The sequence below is a fragment of the Phocoena phocoena genome, chromosome 6, assembly GCF_963924675.1.
Source record: "Phocoena phocoena chromosome 6, mPhoPho1.1, whole genome shotgun sequence".
In the NCBI taxonomy this organism is placed as follows: Eukaryota; Metazoa; Chordata; class Mammalia; order Artiodactyla; family Phocoenidae; genus Phocoena; species Phocoena phocoena.
In genome coordinates, this window is record NC_089224.1 from 68,955,287 (window position 1) to 68,976,896 (window position 21,610).

Sequence of the window (21,610 nt, forward strand, 5' to 3'; positions counted from 1 at the left end):
AGAGGAAGGTATAGACAATAATTTTTAAAAAAGAAAGAGAGAACATATCTCTGCTTATTTACAAAATGAAAAACTGAGCCCTCAAATAGTAATTTGAAATGAGAGGAACCATAAAACTGAGTTAGGTCAAAGCAAAGATGCACAATTGGAAAAGATCTGAACAATATTTATTCTATCTCTGATCCTATAGGAGGGCTACTTTCTAAATCATACTTGTTCTCCGTTTCCTTTCTTTCATGATAAAGGAAATAAAAGGTGTGTAACTAAGAAAGAAACTGTTAGAGTTCTGTTTCTGACAGCTCTGAGTTCTACCAGCAATTTTTTAAGTGCATAATATAATTTTAAAAATAGTAAAATTAAAATATAGTAGAATTAAAAAAATATCTCCCTGCGAGTGACAAGCCTTTCCTACTGGCTTGTTCTAAAAAGTCCTCTTCTTTTTGCCTACCGAACAATAAAAGCAAGCTCTCTTAATCTATGGAAAAAAATGCCAGAAGTAAAGGACATTTCCATCTGGATTTGATTGATTCATGTGCCTCCAAGTTTGATGTGGTCATCCTGAGGTTGCACTGTGCTTTGTGTTCGTTCTAGTTCCCACAAAAGTTTCCTGGCTATCATAGCAAGAAGGCTACTTATCAAGATCGATTTGTACTTTAAATGGTTTCTCCCATTTTATCAAAGGGTAAAGTAAAAGTTTCTGAAATAACCACAGTTCTTGGTCCCATCATGGTTTCACTCTCCCCTTTCCACTTCCTGGCTCTCACATCTAACCAGTGGGATGCTCCAGTTAGATTGGAAATGCACTTCGGGGCCAGTCCTGGAGGGTGTTGTATTTCCATAGTCAATACGTTTATATGAATTAAATTCTACTTGTAATGTTTTCTGACTCGATGCCTTTTCATATTCCTATCCTGTTGTGTACATACTCTATTAAGATACTAAAATGCATACACATTCACTCACACAAATTCTTAAGCCGTAAACACAGACCCATCTTTCTTTGAAACTATTTGAAACAAATCAATGTGAATTAGTTTGTTTAATTAGTCTGCTCTAACTATACTGAGTTAGACCAGGCACAGATGACCATAGCTGACTCATACTGGAACATACAAAGAGGCTTAAATAATTACATTATAGAAAGGGTATAAATGTCACCATTGGAATAAAACCCAAATAAATAATCTCAGAGGCCAGCTCTGAAAAGTTTGAGTTCTTAGAGAGACAACTGCTTAAATCAGTAATTGTGGGCATACGAATGTTCTTACTTTAATATTTTCTAAAGTATCTATAGTGTTATCTTCTGCATAATTATGTTGAAACAATTTTAAAACCCATATGATGAATCTTAGCAGAACGTCCAGGTTCAGAACTGCATTGTCTCAAAGTCAAGAAGAAAATAATTCTGCCCTACTTGGTTGACATCTTTAAAAGGGAGAGTTTGGAATTTTTCATCTCTACAATAATCTCCTCACCCCTACCGTCACCCACGGTGGTTTCCCAAAGCTACTTACCAATGGGTATCGTGCGGCCCTGGATCTTGTCAGCCCAACCTGCACAGTAGCGTAATGTTTTTATACAGCCTCCTAAATCCATCAGATATGCATTGGAAAATAGTTTTCCACCATTCATTGACTCCATTGTCTGAAAAAGAGATCACACCCCAAATCTAAACTTCCACAGAAATTTTAGATTAAAAAAATAGTCAATATTTTGAGTAATCGTGTGCTAGAGAATTTTGAAAATACTAGAAGAAGTCCTGTAAGCAATCTTTTGTAACCTCCTCTTTTTAAAAAGGAGACTAAAAAAAGAGTTAAAAGGACTTGCTTAAGATCATACTTGCTTAAGGACATAGCAAGATCTGGGTAGAAAAGGTAGTGAGATTCTGGTTTCTAAACCCTAGTGCCCTTCTATCTCATTCTGAACGTCCGCCAGTGAACCAGCTTTCTAGGAATTGGTCACAATTTGATATACACACAGCTTGTGAGAGTGGCACTTAGTCTCCTTAGTCAGATCAGAGTTCCAACAAGATTTCACTTATTGTATGATACAACTGTGGGTGACAATTTACTGTCAGTGACCATTAATAATGCCTCAATAATCATTTTTAATTTTTACATCCCATCTGGATATTCACACAAACTTAAGTAACCCCTGGATTTTTTTTTTAATCCATGAGTTTCCTTCAACAAAAGTTTAAATTGTGAAACTCTGAGTTTTGCCACAATCAAAATTATTGTTTGAATGGTCAGGCTGTAAAGTTCAACATTTTCTAGTCTAGTGCCCTAATGGTTTTAGGATGACCTATCTCTTCTTTTCCTCCTTTTCTTAAGCAGAACTGTGAAGACTTTGGGGTGTAATGTTCTGCTGGGGCAGGAGTGTACAGGTGATAAACTCTTAAATCAGTTCCTTATCTGTTGTACAGTCTTCTCTCTCTGCATTATATTGTATGCTACCTCAAAACTTAATCAAATATGATTTTTGTATGCTTACTCTTTGTTCCCCCCTTACGATCTTATGCTGACAGAGGCAGTCAACATTCTGTAATTCACAGATCAGATAAATTAGGGAATGCAAGTTTTAACAAATTCTGCTTTCTTCCTGCAAGATGTTTTGGTTATGGTTGTTGTATTGTGTATAACTTCTAATTCCATATTTTTACATACTTTGAATTATGCTGAATCTTTGATTGGATAATAAATGGCCTTTTGATTAACTATAATTGCTAATGTTGATTTTAAAAAACATAAGCCTTTCTGTTGCCGCCAGTTAAGATTCTAAAGGTAGTAAAAACTTACTCTGAAATCTGATGTTGCTGTTGCTTTGTGTTAAATTGGCTTCTCTAGGAAAAAACAAGGAAACACCTCCCCCACTCATTTTATGTGCTGATTCATATAACTGCTGAAATGTGTTTTAAAAAGCAGTATACATAAAAATAACATTTTTATAAACACATGAATGGATTTTTCTTTATTATTCGCTCTTTCACCTATAAAAAGAACATAATTTATTCAAGACCATTGTGAACATGTACATTTCAGGAAAGGAAAAAGTGGCCATTTTATTAACTGTCTTGGTGGGCTAGATTATGGAGAAATAAGGTTTATTTTAAAGAAATATCCTGGGCACCTTTAACAAACTCCATGAGATTTTTTCACTTGAGGAGTTCAGTGGTCAAGTAAGTTCAAGAAAGCTGGTATATTATTCTAGGATCTTCATGCTGCATGTGACCTTATTTTATAAAGGCTCAGAAATTCTACAGTAAAGGAAAGAAACTTGTTTAATTGGATCTAACTCAGGGTCTGCCCTGGTGGTGCAGTGGTTAAGACTCCATGCTCCCAATGCAGGGGGCCTGGGTTTGATCCCTGGTCAGGGAACTAGATGCCACGTGCATGCCGCAACTAAGGAGCCCGCCTGCCACAACTAAGACCCAGTGCAACTAACTAACTAACTAAATAAATAAATAAAGCAAAAAGAACCAATGTTTAGACTGTAGACTCTATTCTGGGAGTAGACATTAACGTCATCTAAAACCAGAGTGCAGATTACTTACTATCCGAGAATAAGCTCAATGGTACCATTCATATACAAGAGCTGGTAGAAGTCTTTTTGTTTTATTTGTAGAGAGTATATAGTGAACACTAAAATTAAAACAACTCACCAATCCAAACAATGAACGCTTTCTAGAGATTTTGAGTTCTGCGTAGTTCGGTTAATACTCACTGCCAGAAGCAGACGATCTCTTTCGATTAAATCAGCCAACTTGTTTATTAGCCGTCCTCTCTCTGAAGCATCCATAGTACGCCATGGAGAGCCAATCTGAAAAGACTGTCTTGCGGCCTTCACTGCTTTGTCAACATCCTCCTGCAAGTCAAAGAATTCAATTCGTGGGCTAAATACATTAGCAAATCCAGTGGCAATAACCCTATAAAATACACTAAAACTCCTCATAAGCTGTGTCTTCATCAGCCTAATTCCAGCATACTGTACAAACTCAACTACCATATATTGGAATTATACCTGCTGCCTACTCTTTGGAATGATGAGTACCACACACATAGCACATGCTTGATTTCCTAGAATAGAAATATTATATTTTAATAGTTCCTATTATTGGCGTGCTTACCATATATCAGGTAATGTTCTAATTGCTTTATGAGTTAATTAAATTAACTCATTTAATTCTTTTTTTGTTTTTTTTTTTGTGTGTGTGTGGTATGTGGGCCTCTCACTGTTGTGGCCTCTCCCGTTGCGGAGCACAGGCTCCGGACGCGCAGGCTCAGCGGCCATGGCTCACGGGCCCAGCCGCTCCGCGGCATGTGGGATCTTCCCGGACCAGGGCACGAACCCGTGTCCCCTGCATCGGCAGATGGACTCTCAACCACTGCGCCACCAGAGAAACCCTCATTTAATTCTTAATAATTTTATGAGACAGATACGTTCCCCATTTTACAGATGAAGAAACTGAAGCAAAGAGAAAGAGGAGATTTGCCCAAGCTCAATAGCTGAAAGTGGCTGAACTGTGTTTTAAAAGGAGCCCAGCTGACTGTAGAGTCTTTGCTCTTCACCACTGCATTTTACTGCTTTGGTGATTGGTTTGTCAAGAGTTCCAGGGAAAGCTCAAGATCTAAAATAGTGAATATCTTCTTGGATCTCTGGTGACTTTATGGGTTGTGTACTCTTATGAAGAACCTACTGAAGGGTGAATAAGAACTGTGTTTTGCTGTTTAAGAGTAAACATTATAAATATGTGCTCATTCCTCTTGTTCAGAGCGAAAAAGGCACAGAGGCAGCGGGTCTGGTATAGAGAAAGAGGGCGGTATATTACAACCTCTTATTTCCCAATTAGGTACAAAGAGTTCCTTTCATTCCCTAACTAGGTAAAGAAGTCAGTTTCTTATTATTAAGGCACTGCTTAAAATTACATTAATTCAAGCAAAAGTCAAATAATTGAGTAATTTCACACTCAGTCTTCTTGCTGTCTCTCATCTGTCCTCACTCATACTCTTTTTTCTGAACTGGTTTATTCCTCCTGTTGTTTCCTAGTCTGCCTCAGTTAAATACTTTCCCTGGCCACTCATTCCCATAGATCTTTGTTCAGATCCCATCTGAGCGCCTATAGAATACACCTACTACAAAAATCACTACCTCTTCTATTACTACTTTGTCTTTTTTCCTTCCTCCATCTAATCAGCTGCAAACACTTTAAAGGCATAGATTTTCCCAATCTTCTTTTGCTTATCAGTCTGGTCACTACATGGAGCTATATAAGCTCCACAAATCATGGTACCTCTTAGGCCAGTGGGTTGTCTTTTGTGCAGGAGCCATAGTTTCCTTAAAGAATCTGAAGGGAAAATTGTCCTAAATTTTTTTAAGTTGCTCAAATTAAGCTGAACCCATTTAACGATGATACCCCCCCCCTTTGGGAGGCATGGATCTCAGATTAATATTCCCTGCCTTTGATTATATTCAGTCAAGAAGTCCCAAACTGGGAATTCCCTGGTGGTCCAGTGGTTAGGACTCCACACTTCCACTGCAGGGACATGGGTTTGATCCCTGGTTGGAGAACAAAGATCCCACGTAGCGCCACCAAAAAAAAAAAAAAAAAAAAAAAAAAAAATCCCAAACTTACAAGTCTGCATATTAAAATATAAGAAAAGTAAATTATTTTTACATTATTTATCACCACACTAAGATGATCTTGGGCCAGAGGGACATTTTAGAAGTATAATTCGGTCTGATTAAGTGATAATATTATCACAATACAGACTACAAGCAAACATTCTTTCACTGTAACCATCACACACTTGTGTATCTTTTCTTTTTAAAAAAATTTTTTTAATTTAATTTTATTTATTTTTTTATACAGCAGGTTCTTATTAGTCACTTATATATCTTACTGTCTAACTTTTGAGAGAATAGTGATTATGTACAATAAAATACATGTATTCTTACTCTCCCTTCCTGAGAAATATATATACAGTCATATTTTGGGCATTCAGTTAATCACATTGATTGCTTATATTTGGACATTGTGTTATGCCATAGGTTCTCACCTTTTCCAAATTATATTGGAAGAGCACTGTTGAAAACAATTAAAAAGCAAACCACAAGAATCTGAAATTGCCAGCATGACCTGTGGATACCACAGCTTATAAAATACATTCTGCTCTGTGTTTAAAAAGGTCTGTGTGACACAGCTTTCGTATGGATCCGTGTGCTCCGTGTTCCCTCATCAGCCTTAGCCAAATATGGTTTATCATAGGCATCCTGGCCTCTCAAAGGGATATGGAATAATTGGCTTCAAGACAAGGAACGCTGCCATATGGAAAATATGTTCCTGGAGAATGCTGCTATAAATACAGACGTTTTTGTATCATGCTTCTCCTTTTCTCATATATTTTATCTTGCTGGCACAGAAATAGAATAATGGTAGTTAATATATAGGTCTGGAACAAAACAACCCTGATGTGAATTCTGGTTCCTCACCTATTAGCTATGTAAGCTTTGGAGCATCCATCTATTCATTCATCCATCTATCTAAAGATTTGCTAAACACTCTACTCTGTAGCATTCTTATCAGGCTGCTAACGATAAAGTAGTGAAGTAAAGAGACTGGCCTTTTGAAAATTCCAATTGTGTGGGAGAAACATACAACCAAATAATCACATCATTATTATAAACCATGAGAAATATTCTGAAGTGAACTATATTGTGATATGACTTCTCTCACCTTTGGTTTTCTTATCTTTAAAATAGGGATAATGTACCTCATGGAGTTCTGTTGAAGATTAAATAAGGTGACACTTGAAACACATTTTCTGTGACAGACATTATGTTAAGTGTTCATTAAATGGTAGTAAGTGCTATTGGAATCAGAGCAGTCAAAACAACCTTAAAATAACTCTCAGCAGTTGTAGTGTGTTTTAATCCTTCCTTTCAGTTTTCACTGCCCTGTATTATTTTAGGCTGTCATTATCTTGTATCGTTGCTACCTTCCTAAGTCCATTTTCTTCTCTCCCCAAACTGTCTTGCCTATTGCTACCAGGCTAATCTTCCTCAAATAATTTGACCGTATCACTTTCCCCTTCCAATATTTGCAAATGCCCCCTTTGCCCACAGTCCTTAGGTCAGACTTCTCTTTCTGATTTTCAAAGCCTAGCATTTTGGGGCCCCACTTCACCTACTCAAACTTGTGCTCACATTTTTTCTGCTCTGTCTGGCCCAACTACTTCTCACCTTTGCTCCTATAATTCTCCTCGCCTAGAATGTTCTGCCAGCACACCTCTTTCCTTTCAAAATCCTACATATTCTTTAAGACGCAGCTCAAATATCACAACCTACCTACACCCTTGCCAGATTAATCCAGCTTGATAATAGCTACTAGTTAAGAGCTTACTAAGTTCCTGGCACTATGCTAAACCCTTTATAACCCCACAGTTACTGCTGTAGTTAAGCATCACAGACCTTGTTTTATAGGACATGAAATCTAGCAGATAGTAGAACCAAAATTTAGTCCCAAATCTGACTCCAAAATCCAGTTGTATAGCTCTTCAAGGCTATCCTGATAATGATCTCATTTGCAATGAATACTCACTGCTATCTCTATTATAAGCTATAATACTTCCTACTATTTGGGTCTACAATAGGCAGTTTATAAATATTTAATAAGTTTATTATGCATCTTATAAACTCATTATGTTACATTGATTTTATATAAGCATGCTCCTTATATAAATAATTTTCTTATATTGATATTTACAAAATAATTCATATCTTAATTGATTCCATTATATAACAAAGCTTTTACATTAACCCAAACTATTAGGCATAAGGGGTTTTTGTAAATTATTATTATTATTTTTTTATTCCAAGACTATTACTATTTCTTGGATTTTTAATCCATGACTAGCATTTCCAAGGACATAATTTTTTAACTAACTAGAAAACAATTTGATACCATTAACTCAGATTTTCTACCATCAATAATACTTTTACCTTATAGTGTTTAAAATGTTCCTTTTTGAAGTAGGGACCACAAGTTGAAAAGATGAAATTAAGGAAGGACTGAACTCTTCCATCCCTCCCAGACCGTGCATTTGCATATGAAATTTGTTCAGATTTGGAGAAAGTAGTTATCAGACCAGTTTTACACCTGTCATAGGCATTTACTTTAATGGACATTTACTTTTATCCCCACCAATTATTTGTTAGGTCATGCTTTAGTATTAAAAGCAGTTTTCGGGATTAGTCAGTATAGCCCAAAAGAGCCACTGAAGTGAAAAGAAAACAGTTCCCACCCCCATCTGTGCTTTTCTTTGTAACCTGCATTTGTTCTTGCCCTTCCTCCTTTCTTTACAGTACCATTGAAAGGCGGTATGTAGCCCATTGTTAGCTCCATTCTACTCATCAATTAAATCCTTAAAACCTCTTGGCTCATTATCTAAAGAGTCAGTTCCAGAATATTAGGTTTACTGTGACCATGTAATTTACTAGATTTGTACCTTTCACTAAGCAACGTTGGAAGTTACTATACATTTGTCAGCAAAATTGTGAGAACAGCAATAAAATTATTTTAAAGCAAATGCTGGTAGATCATTTCAAAAAAGAATATGAGGACAAGAGCACTGGATCTTAAGCAAACAGTTGCTTACTATGGACAGTTTATACCATAAACAATCTAACTTGAGAGATCAAGTATCCAGCCAACTCCATTAGCACGGTGACCTGATTTGAAGCTTTGCTGGACTTTAATGAATGTTTTTAAACCACATTTGCACAGACAGTTCTGCCCTAGAGCAGGAATAATTGTCAATAAGCAGAGAGCAAATAGATATCAAATGTTTTTAAAGCTTCAGGTGTGATCATCAGCTTTCCCTCACTACACTTTAGGAAAAGGGTAAATCTCACCAATGATACCAAGAAAAGTCCTCAGATTGCCTGACAAGATTTCACCTGGAATTCCAGGCACAGATTTGTTTTACTGAGGAAACTAATCTCAGAAGCTAGTGGCAAAGCAAGATGTCCAAGGCCCAAGAGCTAAAGCATCAAGAATTGGTTTTTTCTTTCGTTAATGCAAACTGCACACAGTTCTGCAGTCTCCCTCCTGAGTGGCATTTATACCTCTGGAGAGAAAGCGTAGGCAGCTGTCAGGGGCTCAACTCTGCCCTCATCCTGTCCTTTATTGCTTTTCCCACCTCTTCAGGGTTGTCAGAGCCACTCAAGCAACTAGAAGGACATTTGAGGTCACGTAATTCTGGGTAGACCTCTAGAAGTCTATGATAAAAACTATTCTTCTTTATTGAATGTGAAGAATCAATTTTTCTCTGATTTCTGGGAATGCCTAATAGGACCCAGGGTTCTGGGTTTCCTAGAGCACATTGCTAGGGATCATCAGTATTTTTCTGCCTAAGTTTGGTCTTGTGCCATTTCATAGAGATGCAGGGTGATTATCATAGCACAGTTTCCAATCATCAGCTTTCTTACCTGTCAAAACCCATGCTTCCTCTTAAATGCTAACACCTGAGAGGAGATACAGCTTACAATTTAATACATTAGTTCAGTGGTTATCAAGGTGTATTCCCTACCCTCACCCCAAACAGCAGCATCAGCATCAGCTAAGAATTTGTCAGAAACACAAATTCTCAGGTCTCACTCTAGAATTATTGAAACAAACTCAGGATGGGTGGGGTCCAGGGATCTGTGTTTAACAAGCCTTCCAAGAAGTTATAAGCAACCAAAATTTCAAGAATCACTGCTTTAGTCAGTAGTCATTTTAGTACTAGATTCCTAAGGTAAGGTGTATGAGGTATATGGAAACAAAGCTTGATGAAAGAGAAAATGATTTCATTTATCCATTATCTATAGGGTGTTAGATACCATGGGCATAAAGGTGAGATGTAATGTCAATCTCTACAAGAAGCATATTGTCTCAGACAAATTAACCAATAAGCAGTAAAACACAAGGGATAGAATATAAGTGATGTTCTGTAATGACATAGAAGAGAGCAATTCTACCTTGCTTTAAAGAAGTGTAATACCTATAATGATTGAGGCTACATTATATGCCTGGCACTGTTAAAACACTACGTATTTTCTTATTTAAGCTCCCCCAAGTTTTTCCTATCTCCCTGTTTTGCACAAAAAGGAACAGGAATTCAAAGAGGGTAAATGGTAAATGCAAATGTGGAACTTCTGTGTCCTCACCACAGATGGTGACTTGAACTAGGTCTCAAGGACTGCACTGTGGCTGTGGCCCAGAGGCAGCGATCAACATGCAGTGTTTGGGGCATGGTACTGGGCACCGTAAGGTTGGAACTCTTACATTGATGAGGAAAAATGGAAGCCAGAAACAAAGGTTTCCCCCCCACCCCCCAGAGGCAATGAGAAGCCCTTGAAGAATTTATGCCCGGGTGAACTCTGGTATGTAGAAAGTGAAATCTGAAAGCAGGTGACGTGTGTCTCCATTCTATGTTGCTTCTACTTCTCAAGCTGTTGACGCCTCTGTCTAAACTCTGAATCCTTGCCCCTTGAGGCATGGGTCTTATTTCTTCTGATAACACTGCAACCTGAATCCAGGGCCTTTCCTAAATCCCAAAGAGCCCCTCAGGTCTATCACTATTTTCAAAAAGGTTTGCAAGGTGTAATACCTTGAGATTAGTTGATTGGGAAGAAGATAGCAAAAGAATGGAGACAGGACAGGAACACATGATTGCTACCATGAACTGAACATAGTGTCGGAAGTAGTATTATCCTTGGATTTTGCTGACTTCATCTTCCAATAAGTAGTCTTTTCATGAGGCAAAATATTTTACCTCTTTATATCTTATATAACAGAAATTAAAAGCTTGATAACATCTGGACAGCTAACGACCAGAAAAATCATTTCAAATTAGACCATATGCTTTTTAAGGTATGTGTTCAGATAAAAATTCTGAAGGCTTTTATACTCTCTTCACTCCCTGGCCTATTTAATATTACCCTCTCTTTTATAATAATCACAAGGTAAGGCAGTAGCCCTGCCAGACACAGGCTCCGGGGACAGAAGCACAGCAGCTGAATGCTGATTTCATTATTTATTAGCAATATCTTCTTGAGTAAATTACTCAACCTTTTCATTCTGCTGTTTCATCATCATTTGTAAAAGTGGCTAACAGCAGTACGTAGGGTTGCTTTGTGTATTAAATTTTTTTTAATTTGTATTAAAAATTATCATTATAAAAGTTAGTTTTTGTTGTTAGTATTATTAGCTAGCAAGCAACAACACTTAATTTGTGATTCAATTTAAGTCACTTTAAAATTCAATTTTTAAGGTACTGATCAATATAAATTCAATGATTTTTAATGAAATAACTTGGCAATGTATCATTACAAAAGCCCTATATTAAGATGTTTTAGTTTCCTTTTGCAACTTAAAAAATTTTGTATGAATAAAGGATTTCTCTGCTTTTTAAATGTATGACCACTCACTTCATATGCAGTCTATTTGTACAATAAATACAGACACTATTTCAGTTGAAAAGCAAGAAAAATAATATGAAAAGAATCACCACACCCAGAAGCACAAGCACAGGCTCATCATCATTGCATGACTAGTGAGTACCCATTATGTACCAAGAACATTTCCCCAGATGACCTGGAAACCATGTTTTCATGACATGTCTGTTTGAACATGGGAGGAGGTTGGGAGCTCAGAATGGTGGCATAAAATGGAACTAGTGTTATAAAACTTACCTTATCTCCTTCTTCTACCTCGCATAGTTTCTCCTCAGTTGCAGGATTAAAGACCGGAAATTTCTTGCCACTCACTGAACTATGCCATTCATTGTTTATGAATATCTGCAGAGAAGGAGAAAAGGTAAATAAAAAGGTATTTAAGGACAGAGTCAAGATAGCAGTGTGGGAAGACACGGAGTTAGCATCTCCCCACAACTAGGGTGACTGCCAGCTGCTGGTGGGGGACTCTGACGCCCAAGGAGACGGGAGGAACCCCAGAGTGAACCGGTAGGATGTAGGGGGACTGAGGGGGGAGGAGAAGTGGAGGCCAGACAGGATCGGTGCCCCTGAGGCTGGGGAGATCAGGAGAGGCAGGTAGGAGAGACTCTCTGGGAAGAGCGGGAGAGGAGCAAAGGGAGATTGCCTGGCCCACTTGGGCACAGGGAGCCTGCTGAGCTCCTGGGTTGATCCCCTGCCCTCCAAAGCCCCCTCCAGGCCATGTGTGTCCTTGGGGGCATAGGAGGGATGCTCAGGGAGATCAGGAGAGGCAGGCGGGAGGGACGCTCCCAGACCCCAGACCAGAGGATCAGTAGAGGAGAGGAGGACATTTTCCCTGCCCACTCAAGCCCAGGAAGCCTGCTGGGCTCCCAGGTGAGGTCCCCTGCCCTCTGAGACCAGGGGTGGGGGGGCACGCCTGTGCCCCTTCTGTTCCTTGAGCCTAAGCCCCACCCTCCCATGCCCCCAGGGCCTTTTCCAGCCCTGTGGGTCCTGAGCACGGGACCCACCCACCATTCAAACCTCACCCTTGCTTAGGCCCCACCCTCCACAGCCAAGGCCTTCCCCCCCTTTTTTTTCTTTTCCCTCCTCCTCTTTTTTACTATCGTGGCACTGATGTACCTTCCAGTTGTTGATTCATCTATATTTTTACATTCTTTCTAACATCTGTTAGTTTCCTAGTCTTATTTTTTACTTTGTTATTGTTTTGGGGTGTTTTTTTTTTTGCCACCCCACACGGCTTGAGGGATCTTGGTTCACGGAGCCCGGGGTCGGGTGGAAGGTCCGTGAACTTGGAGCTCCAAGTCCAACACACTGGACTAACAGAGAACCTCAGACCCCAGGGAACCAAGACCCAGCTCTGCTCAATAGCCTACAAACTCCAGTGTTGGAAGCCTCAGGCCAAACAACCAGTAAAACAGGAACACAATCCCACTCATCAAAAAAAAAAGATGAGATGGCAAAATAATGTCACAGATGAAGGAGCAAGGTGAAAACCTACAAGACCAAATAAATAAAGAGGAAAGAGGCAATCTGCCTGAAAAAGAATTCAGAGTAATGATAGTAAAGATGATCCAGAATCTCAGAAATAGAATGGAAGCATGGATTGAGAAAATACAAGTAATATTTAACAAAGATCTAGAAGAACTAAAGAACAAACAAACAGAGATGAACAACACAATACCTGAAATGAAAAATACACTAGAAGGAATCAATAACAGAATAACTGAGGCAGAAGAATGAATAAGTGAGCAGAAAGACAAAAAGGTGGAAATAACTGCCGAGGAGCAGAATAAAGAAAAAAGAATGAAAAGAATTGAAGGCAATCTCAGAGACCTCTGAGACAACATTAAATGCACCAACATTTGAATTATAGGGGTCCCAGAAGAAGAAGAGAAAAAGAAAGGGTCTGAAAAAATATTTGAAGAGATTATAGTGGAAAACTTCCCTAACATGGGGAAGGAAATAGTCACCCAAGTCCAGGAAGCACAGAGAGCCCCATACAGGATAAACCCTAGGAGAAACACACCAAGACACATATTAATCAAACTAACAAAAATTAAATTCAAAGAAAAAATATTAAAAGCAGCAAGGGAAAACCAAAAAATAACATACAAAGGAATCCCCATAAGGTTATCAGCTGATTTTTCAGTGGAAACTCTGCAGGCCAGAAGGGAGTGGCAGGATATACTTAAAGTGATGAAAGCGGAAAAACCTGCCACCAAGATTACCCAGCAAGGATGTCATTCAGATTCTATGGAGAAATTAAAAGCTTTTCAGACAAGTAAAAGCTAAGAGAATTCAGCACCACCAAACCAGCTTTACAACAAATGCTAAAGAAACTTCTCTAAGCAGTAAACACAAGAGAAGAACAAGACCCACAAAAACAAACCCAAAATAATTAAGAAAATGGTAATAGGAATATACATACCTATAATAACCTTGAATGTAAGTGGATTAAATGCTCCAACCAAAAGACACAGGCTCGCTGAATGGATACAAAAACAAGACCTATCTATATGCTGTCTATAAGAGACCCACTTCAGACCTAGGGACACATACAGACTGAAAGTGAGGGGATGGAAGAAGATATTCCATGCAAATGGAAATCAAAAGAAAGCTGGAGTAGCAGTACTTGTATCAGATAAAATAGACTTTAAAATAAAGACTGTTACAAGAGGTAAGGAGGGACACTACATAATGATCAAAGGATCAATCCAAGAAGAAGATATAACAATTATAAATGTTTATGCACCCAACATAGGAGAAATTCAATACATAAAGAAAATGCTAACAACCATGAAAGGAGAAATCAACAGTAACAAAATAATAGTAGGGGACTTTAACACCCCAGTTACACCAATGGACAGATCATCCAAACAGAAAATAAATAAGGAAACATAAGCTTTAAATGACACAAGATCAGATAGATCTAACTGATATTTATAAAACATTCCACCCAAAAGTGACAGAATACACTTTCTTCTCAAGTGCACACAAACATTCTCCAGGATACATCACATCTTGGGTCACAAATCAAGCCTCGGAAAATTTAAGAAAATTGAAATTGTATCAAGCATCTATTCTGACCACAACGTTATGAGATTGGAAATCAATTACAGGGAAAAACACCATAAGAAACAAAAATACATGGAGGCTAAAGAGTGTGCTACTAAATAATCAAGAGATCTCTGAAGAAATCAAAGAAGAAACAAAGAAATACATAGAAACAAATGACAACAAAAACACGACGACCCAAAACCTATGGGATGAAGCAAAGACATTTCTAAGAGGGAAGTTTACAGCAATTCAGTCTCACCTCAAGAAACAAGAAAAATCTCAAATAATCTAATGCTACACTTAAATCACTTGAGAAAGAAGAACATTGAGAACGCAAAGTCAGTAGAAGGAAAGAAATCATAAAGATCAGAGCAGAAATAAATGAAATAGAAATGAAGAAAACAATAGCAAAGATCAATAAAACTAAAAGCTGGTTCTTTGAGAAGATAAACAAAATTGATAAACCCTTAGCCAGACTCATCAAGAAGAAAAGGGAGAGGACGCAAATCACTAAAATTAGAGATGAAAAAGGAGAAATCACAACTGACACTGCAGAAATACAAAGGATTATGAGAGACTACTACATACAATTACATGCCAATAAAATGGAGAACCACAAAGAAATGGACAAATTCTTGGAAAGCTACAATTTTCCAAGACAGAACCAGGAAGAATTAGAAAATATAAACAACCTATCACAAGTAATGAATTGAAACCATAATTAAAAATCTTCCAGCAAACAAAAGTCTAGGACCAGATGGCTTCACAGGCGAATTCTATCAAACACTTAAGAGAAAAGCTAGCACTCATCCTTCTCAAACTCTTCCCAAAAATTGCAGAGGGAGAAACACTCCCAAATTCATTCTACGAGGCCACCATCACCCTGATACCAAAAGCAGACAAAGATGTCACAAAGAAAGAAAACTACAGGCCAATATCACTGATGAACATAGATGCAAAAATCCTCAACAAAATACTAGCACACAGAATCCAACAACACAGTAAAAGGATCATACACCATGATCAAATGGGATTTATCCCAGGGATGCATGGATTTGTCAATATATGCAAATCAATCAGTGTGATACAACATATGAACAAACTACAGAATAAAAAATCATATGATCATCTCAATAGATGCAGAAAAAGCTTTTGACAAAATTCAACACCCATTTATGATAAAAAAAACTCTCCAGATAGTGGGCATAGAGGGAAACTACCTCAACATAATAAAGGCCATATATGACAAACCCACAGCAAGCATCATACTCAATGGTGAAAAACTAAAAGCATTTCCACTAAGATCAGGAATAAGACAAGTATGTCCACTCTCACCACTCTTATTCAACAAGGTTTTGGAAGTCCTAGCCGTGGCAATCAGAGAAGAAAAAGAAATAAAAGGAATACAAATTGGAAAAGAGGAAGTAAAATTGTCACTGTTTGCAGGTGACATGATACTATACATAGAAAATCCTAAAGATGCCACCAGAAAACTACTAGAACTAATGAATGAATTTGGTAAGGTTGTAGGATACAAAATTAATGCACAGAAATCTCTGGCTTTCCTATACACCAACAACGAAAACTCAGAAATAGAAATTAAGTAAACACTCCCATTTACCACTGCAACAAAAAGAATAAAATACCTAGGAATAAACCTGCCTAAGGAGGCAAAAGACTTGTACTCAGAAAACTATAAAACACTGATGAAAGAAATCAAAGATGACATAAACAGATGGAGAAATATACCATGTTCTTGGATTGGAAGAATCAACCCCGTGAAAATGTGTATACTACCCAAAGCAATCTACAGATTCAGTGCAATCCCTATCAAACTACCAATGGCATTCTCCACAGAATTAGAACAAAAAATCTTACAATTCATATGAAAACACAAAAGACCCCGAATAGCCAAAGCAATCTTGAGAAAGAAAAACAGAGTTGAAGAAATCAGGCTCCCTGACTCCAAACTATACCACAAAGCTACAGTAATCAGGACAGTATGATACTGGCACAAAAACAGAAATATAGATCAATAGTACGGGATAGAATGCCCAGAGATAAACCCACGCACATATGGGCACCTAATTTACGACAAAGGAGGCAAGAACATACAGTGGAGAAAAGACAGCCTCTTCAATAAGTGGTGCTGGGAAAACTGGACAGCTACGTGTAAAAGAATGAAATTAGAACACTCCCTAACACCATACACAAAAATAAACTCCAAATGGATTAAAGACTCAAATGTAAAACAGACACTATAAAACTTTTAGAGGAAAACATAGGAAAAACACTCTTTGACATAAACCACAGCAAGGTCTTTTTTGACCCACCTCCTAGAGTGACAGAAATAAAAAAAAATTAATAAACAAATGGGACTTAAAAGCCTTTGCACAGCAAAGGAAACCATAAACAAAACAAAAAGACAACTCTCAGAATGGGAGAAAATATTTGCAAATGAATCAACAGACAAAGGATTAATCTCCAAAATACACAAACAGCTCATGGAGCTCAATATCAAAAAGACAAACAACCCAATCCAGAAATGGGTGGAAGATCTAAACAGACATTTGACCAAGGAAGATAAAGATGGCCAAGAGGCACATGAAAAAATGCTCAACATCACTAATTATTAGAGACATGCAAATCAAAACTACAATGAGGTATCACCTTACGCCAGTCAGAATGGCCATTATCAAAAAACCTAGAAACAATAAATTCTGGAAAGGGTGTGGTGAAAAGGGAACCCTCCTACACTGTTGGTGGGAATGTAAATTGATACAACCACTATGGAGAAGAGTATGGAGCTTCCTTAAAAAACTAAAAATAGATCTACCATATGACCCAGCACCCCACCATTGGGCATATACCCTGAGAAAACCATAATTCAAAAAGAGACATGCAGCACAATGTTCATTGCAGCACTCTTTACAATAGCCAGGACATGGAAGCAACCTAAGTGTCCATCAGCAGATGAATGGATAAAGAAGATGTGGCACATATATACAATGGAATATTTCTTAGCCATAATAAGAAACAAAATTGAGTTATTTGTAGTGAGGTGGATGGACCTAGAGTCTCTCATGCAGAGTGAAGTAAGTCAGAAAGAAAAGAACAAATACCATGTGCTAACACATATACGTGGAATCTAAAAAAAAAAAAAAATGGTACTGATGAACTTAGTTGCAGGGCAGGAATAAAGAGGTAGGCATAGAGAATGGACTTGAGGACATGGGGTGGGAAGGTGAAGCTGGGGTGAAGTGAGAGTAGCATCGACATATATACTCTGCCAAATGTAAAATAGTTGGCTGGTGGGAAGCAACAGCATAGCACAGGGAGATCAGCTCGGTGCTTTGCGATGACCTAAAGGGGTGGCATAGGGAGGACGAGAGGGAAGCTCAAGAGGGAGGGGATATGTGTATGCATATGGCTGATTCGCTTTTTTGTGCAATAGAAACTAACATGGTATTATGAAGCAATTATACTCCAATAAAGACCTGTTTTTTAAAAAGGCATTTAAATACAGCAAATTTCAGAAACTCTTTATAAACTTAAACTAAAGCACTACAGAATGCATAGGTGAAGCCAATATTACATCCTCACCTCCCTCACCTACCTGCCCCCTCCAAGAATATTTTAGCCGTTTAAGACATTTTACACACACATTCACAGATACACACACACGCATGCACACATACACACAGTAAGGTAAGGTAATACTTTAAAATTTCACTAAGATATGAGGTCATTTAAAGAATAGAAAATACAGACTGGAGAAGACAATCTAGAAAAAGATGCTGTTATCTGAAATAGCCATAAATTTGAGGTAAGAGCGAAGGCTTGAGTGGGCTTGATCTTTATGAATCACTGTCTATTTTCTACTTCAGATTCTGAACATGCTCATTTTGGGCTACTGGTGATTTGGTATCATAAGTGACTATTTTTTGATCCTTTATTTTACTGTCTTGAAAGTAGGCTGAGGGAGGATTTTAAAAGAAGATTGCTTAGAAAAAAATTGGCTAGTGACATTTTTTCATCGACTTTTTAAAGGCATAAGGGTTTCATTCTCTTTTTTAAAAGATTATCTAATAAATTATTTGTCCTCATTTGAAATCAGGTACTAGATTTCTTAGTGCTATCTATGAGAAAGAGATCTGCATCTAAAGAAACAGAAGGATCTAGAAAATAATGGAATTTTGTTTTTTGTACACAATAAAAAAATAAGAATATTAAGAAGTGTTAGTATGTCATCATTTAAAAAGTCTGAGTTTCAACTTTTGCAGCCCTGAATTTGCATTTCATTATGGAAATTAATAGAGCTTTGATATTCATCTTTTCATAGAATAAAAACATTTGATGAGGCCAAATTAAGAAGTACCACTTATGTGATGAATAAAGTTATGTTTGTCTGTTTTTCTGGTTTATCCTCAGAATAAAAAATTCCCAGCCAAAGTGTCCAAGGTGTGCAACACAATCCCAGTCCTCAAGTGGCCTTAACCTCAGTAAAGAACTCTTAAATAAATAACTTAAAATTGAATCAAAGAACCTAGAATCCAGCAGCTACGTATGGGTAATATCTATAATATTCTGCACATGAGTACACTCTGATATTTTGATTTGCTAAAAAACAAGGGGAAGGATAAGTCTCCTCCTTTGCCTGTTCCTGCCAATATAACCTATGTATTGGGAGGCGTTCAAAAGAATTGTGATGCTAGCCTGGAACTGACAGGAAAAAGATGTGGGTGTGAATAAATAAAGGGGGAGGGGTGCAAAGCAGTTCAGATAAAGAGACTAGATGTCCAAAGACACATATATGGAGGTTTGAGAAAGATAGAGGTATCAAGAAAATCCTTGTTTCTCTGATAGGGTAATGGAATACAGACGAAGAGCATAAAACTCCTATTAGCCTCCAAAAAAAAAAAAAATTGGCATCTTAGTTCAACTTGAAGAAAGATAAATTCAGATTAAAACTACTGACTTACTCAACGTCTCTTGGAGTGAATCAGCATTCTAGCTATCAAAAACGCATTTTATGGAATCCTGTAATTACTCTTAAAGAGTATTCTCTTTCATGCGTCTTTAGCCTTTACCTCTTATTTTTCCTCGCATGGGATCGCTGGGAAGCACCTCAATCTAAGTGTCCCAAGTTCAGCTCACTGTCATCTCTAGCTTTATGCTGCTCTCACCTCAAACTAAGGTTCTAAAACTTGCTCTTGCATTCTCTCTCTGTCTTACATGCACACACACTTTCCCTCTTCTGTTAATGGCACACAAAATCCCTACTCATCCTTTTGTATCACTGTGTTTTATACTATCATAAAAAAGCTTTCGCCTGTTCTCCCTGCCCCCACCTCTGCCTAATTGAAATTTAATTTTTACCCTGTTAACATAACCTTCCTAAGCCAGGCCAGTTCAAATTTTGTCCCCTCCTCAGAACACTTAGGTGGTTCTCCATTCTCAAACTACTGAGCATGGCATTTGAGGTGTCTTATGGTTTGGCCCCAATGTCCTTTTCCAACCTTTTATCCCACTCTTTCCTCAATTTACCCTTTATTTCAACCTCATTCTACTGTCTCAAATACCATGCATTTTTTTCTCCTCCATACCTTGATTCATGCTGTTCCTCAGACTGGAGTTTCACTATTTTCTTCTCTTCATACTTCAAACTCTTTTAAAATGTCATTTCCTCATGAAGATTTCACTAGTCTGTCCGATTGGATTTAACCTCTTTTTTTCTCGTTCCTAACATAGCATTTGAATATCCTACTATTAAATTACTTATTATGTTCTGTTTTGAATTAAAGCTAGCTATCTACATATCAGCTCATCAAATTATAAACAGAAAACTAAAGACATCATGGTACTTGCTCTAGATTCTTGAGCCAGCCTTGCAAAACTTGATTCAGATTCACTCACAGATGTCTAATTCTGCCTCTTCTCAGCCCTAAAGATAGTATCCCCTCCTCCAACTTTATATCTCTAAACTAAGAGAGCACAAAGTCTCACCCTGTCAGAGATATGCCCAGAATTCCACCCTTCCACAGTATAATTTCACCAAAACTCTCATAAAAAGAAGAGACAGAATGTATTATATTTTGATAGGCCTGTGGTGAAGCTTTCCAGCTCCCACCTAAGTCCTCTCACCCTGATAATTTGTGGTTTCAACTTTTCAATAATACACCTTCAGTATATTATAACTTGTTTTAATCCCTTCATACGATCTCTTTTGGTGAAAGAACCATTACAATATGTATGTACCATCTATTTTTATTATCAGGCTCTTGCATTTAAACTGTACATAAAACTCCCCTTTCAGATTAAAGTCAGTGAATATTTTGTAAATGAGCATTAAAGAACACAAATTTATCTGTCAGCCTCCAGGCAACTGAAGAGATCAGTTGTGGATGATCCCAAATTACCAGCAACTACTCTGCATTATTCAGTTTTAACCTTTAATAAAGGAAAACACAGTGAACTTAATTTTTGTTTGAATTTGTGCTTATACTCACATAATCCCAAATGGTCACTTTTCTTTGATCAGAAAAGTGTTTGTCAAATAATGTGTAGATAGCTGAGAAATACTCTGTAAGGTCATATGGAAACATGGAAGATGAGTGAGCTCTGGCCCCTGCTTCCAAGTGGTTTATGATCTAAGAGGAGAGTATATTTATATCAAGATCAGCCAGTAAAGAATTAAAGATTGTAGAGTACAATGACCAAAGCAGTGCTTTAGTCAGTAAATTGCAGAGTGAAACTCATGGAGGAGAGGACCATGGGCTGGAAGAATGCAATCTGGAAGATAGGATTGGTAGAAAAAAAGGAAAACAAGGAGCAGAAGGAGGGAACCCTCTTGGGGTGTTTGGAACACGGTAGAGAGATCAGCCCCAAGCAGAGAGTTCCAGTGCAAACAAGTCTTAGATAAGTTCCAGCAGTGAAAATGAAGCCAGTTTGTGGTGGTTCTTGATACCTGAGTGACTCTATTCTGGATGTCATAAGGGAGTGACAGGATCAAATGGATGTTTTAGGAATATTGATTTTACTGTACCCAAAATGGATTTGA

At 37.7% G+C, this 21,610-nt stretch overlaps 1 protein-coding gene across 1 annotated transcript in view; it reads right to left on the minus strand.

The window, feature by feature from the left end:
• Positions 1-21,610, minus strand: part of ALDH1A1 (aldehyde dehydrogenase 1 family member A1) — a 54,080-nt gene that overhangs the window by 23,469 nt on the left and 9,001 nt on the right. Inside the window, exons 2-4 of the mRNA XM_065879239.1 lie at positions 11,734-11,838; positions 3,724-3,864; positions 1,515-1,644 (exon numbers count right to left, since the gene is read on the minus strand). Coding sequence (XP_065735311.1) covers positions 1,515-1,644; positions 3,724-3,864; positions 11,734-11,838 — 376 coding nt within the window. The remainder of the gene's footprint in view (positions 1-1,514; positions 1,645-3,723; positions 3,865-11,733; positions 11,839-21,610) is intronic.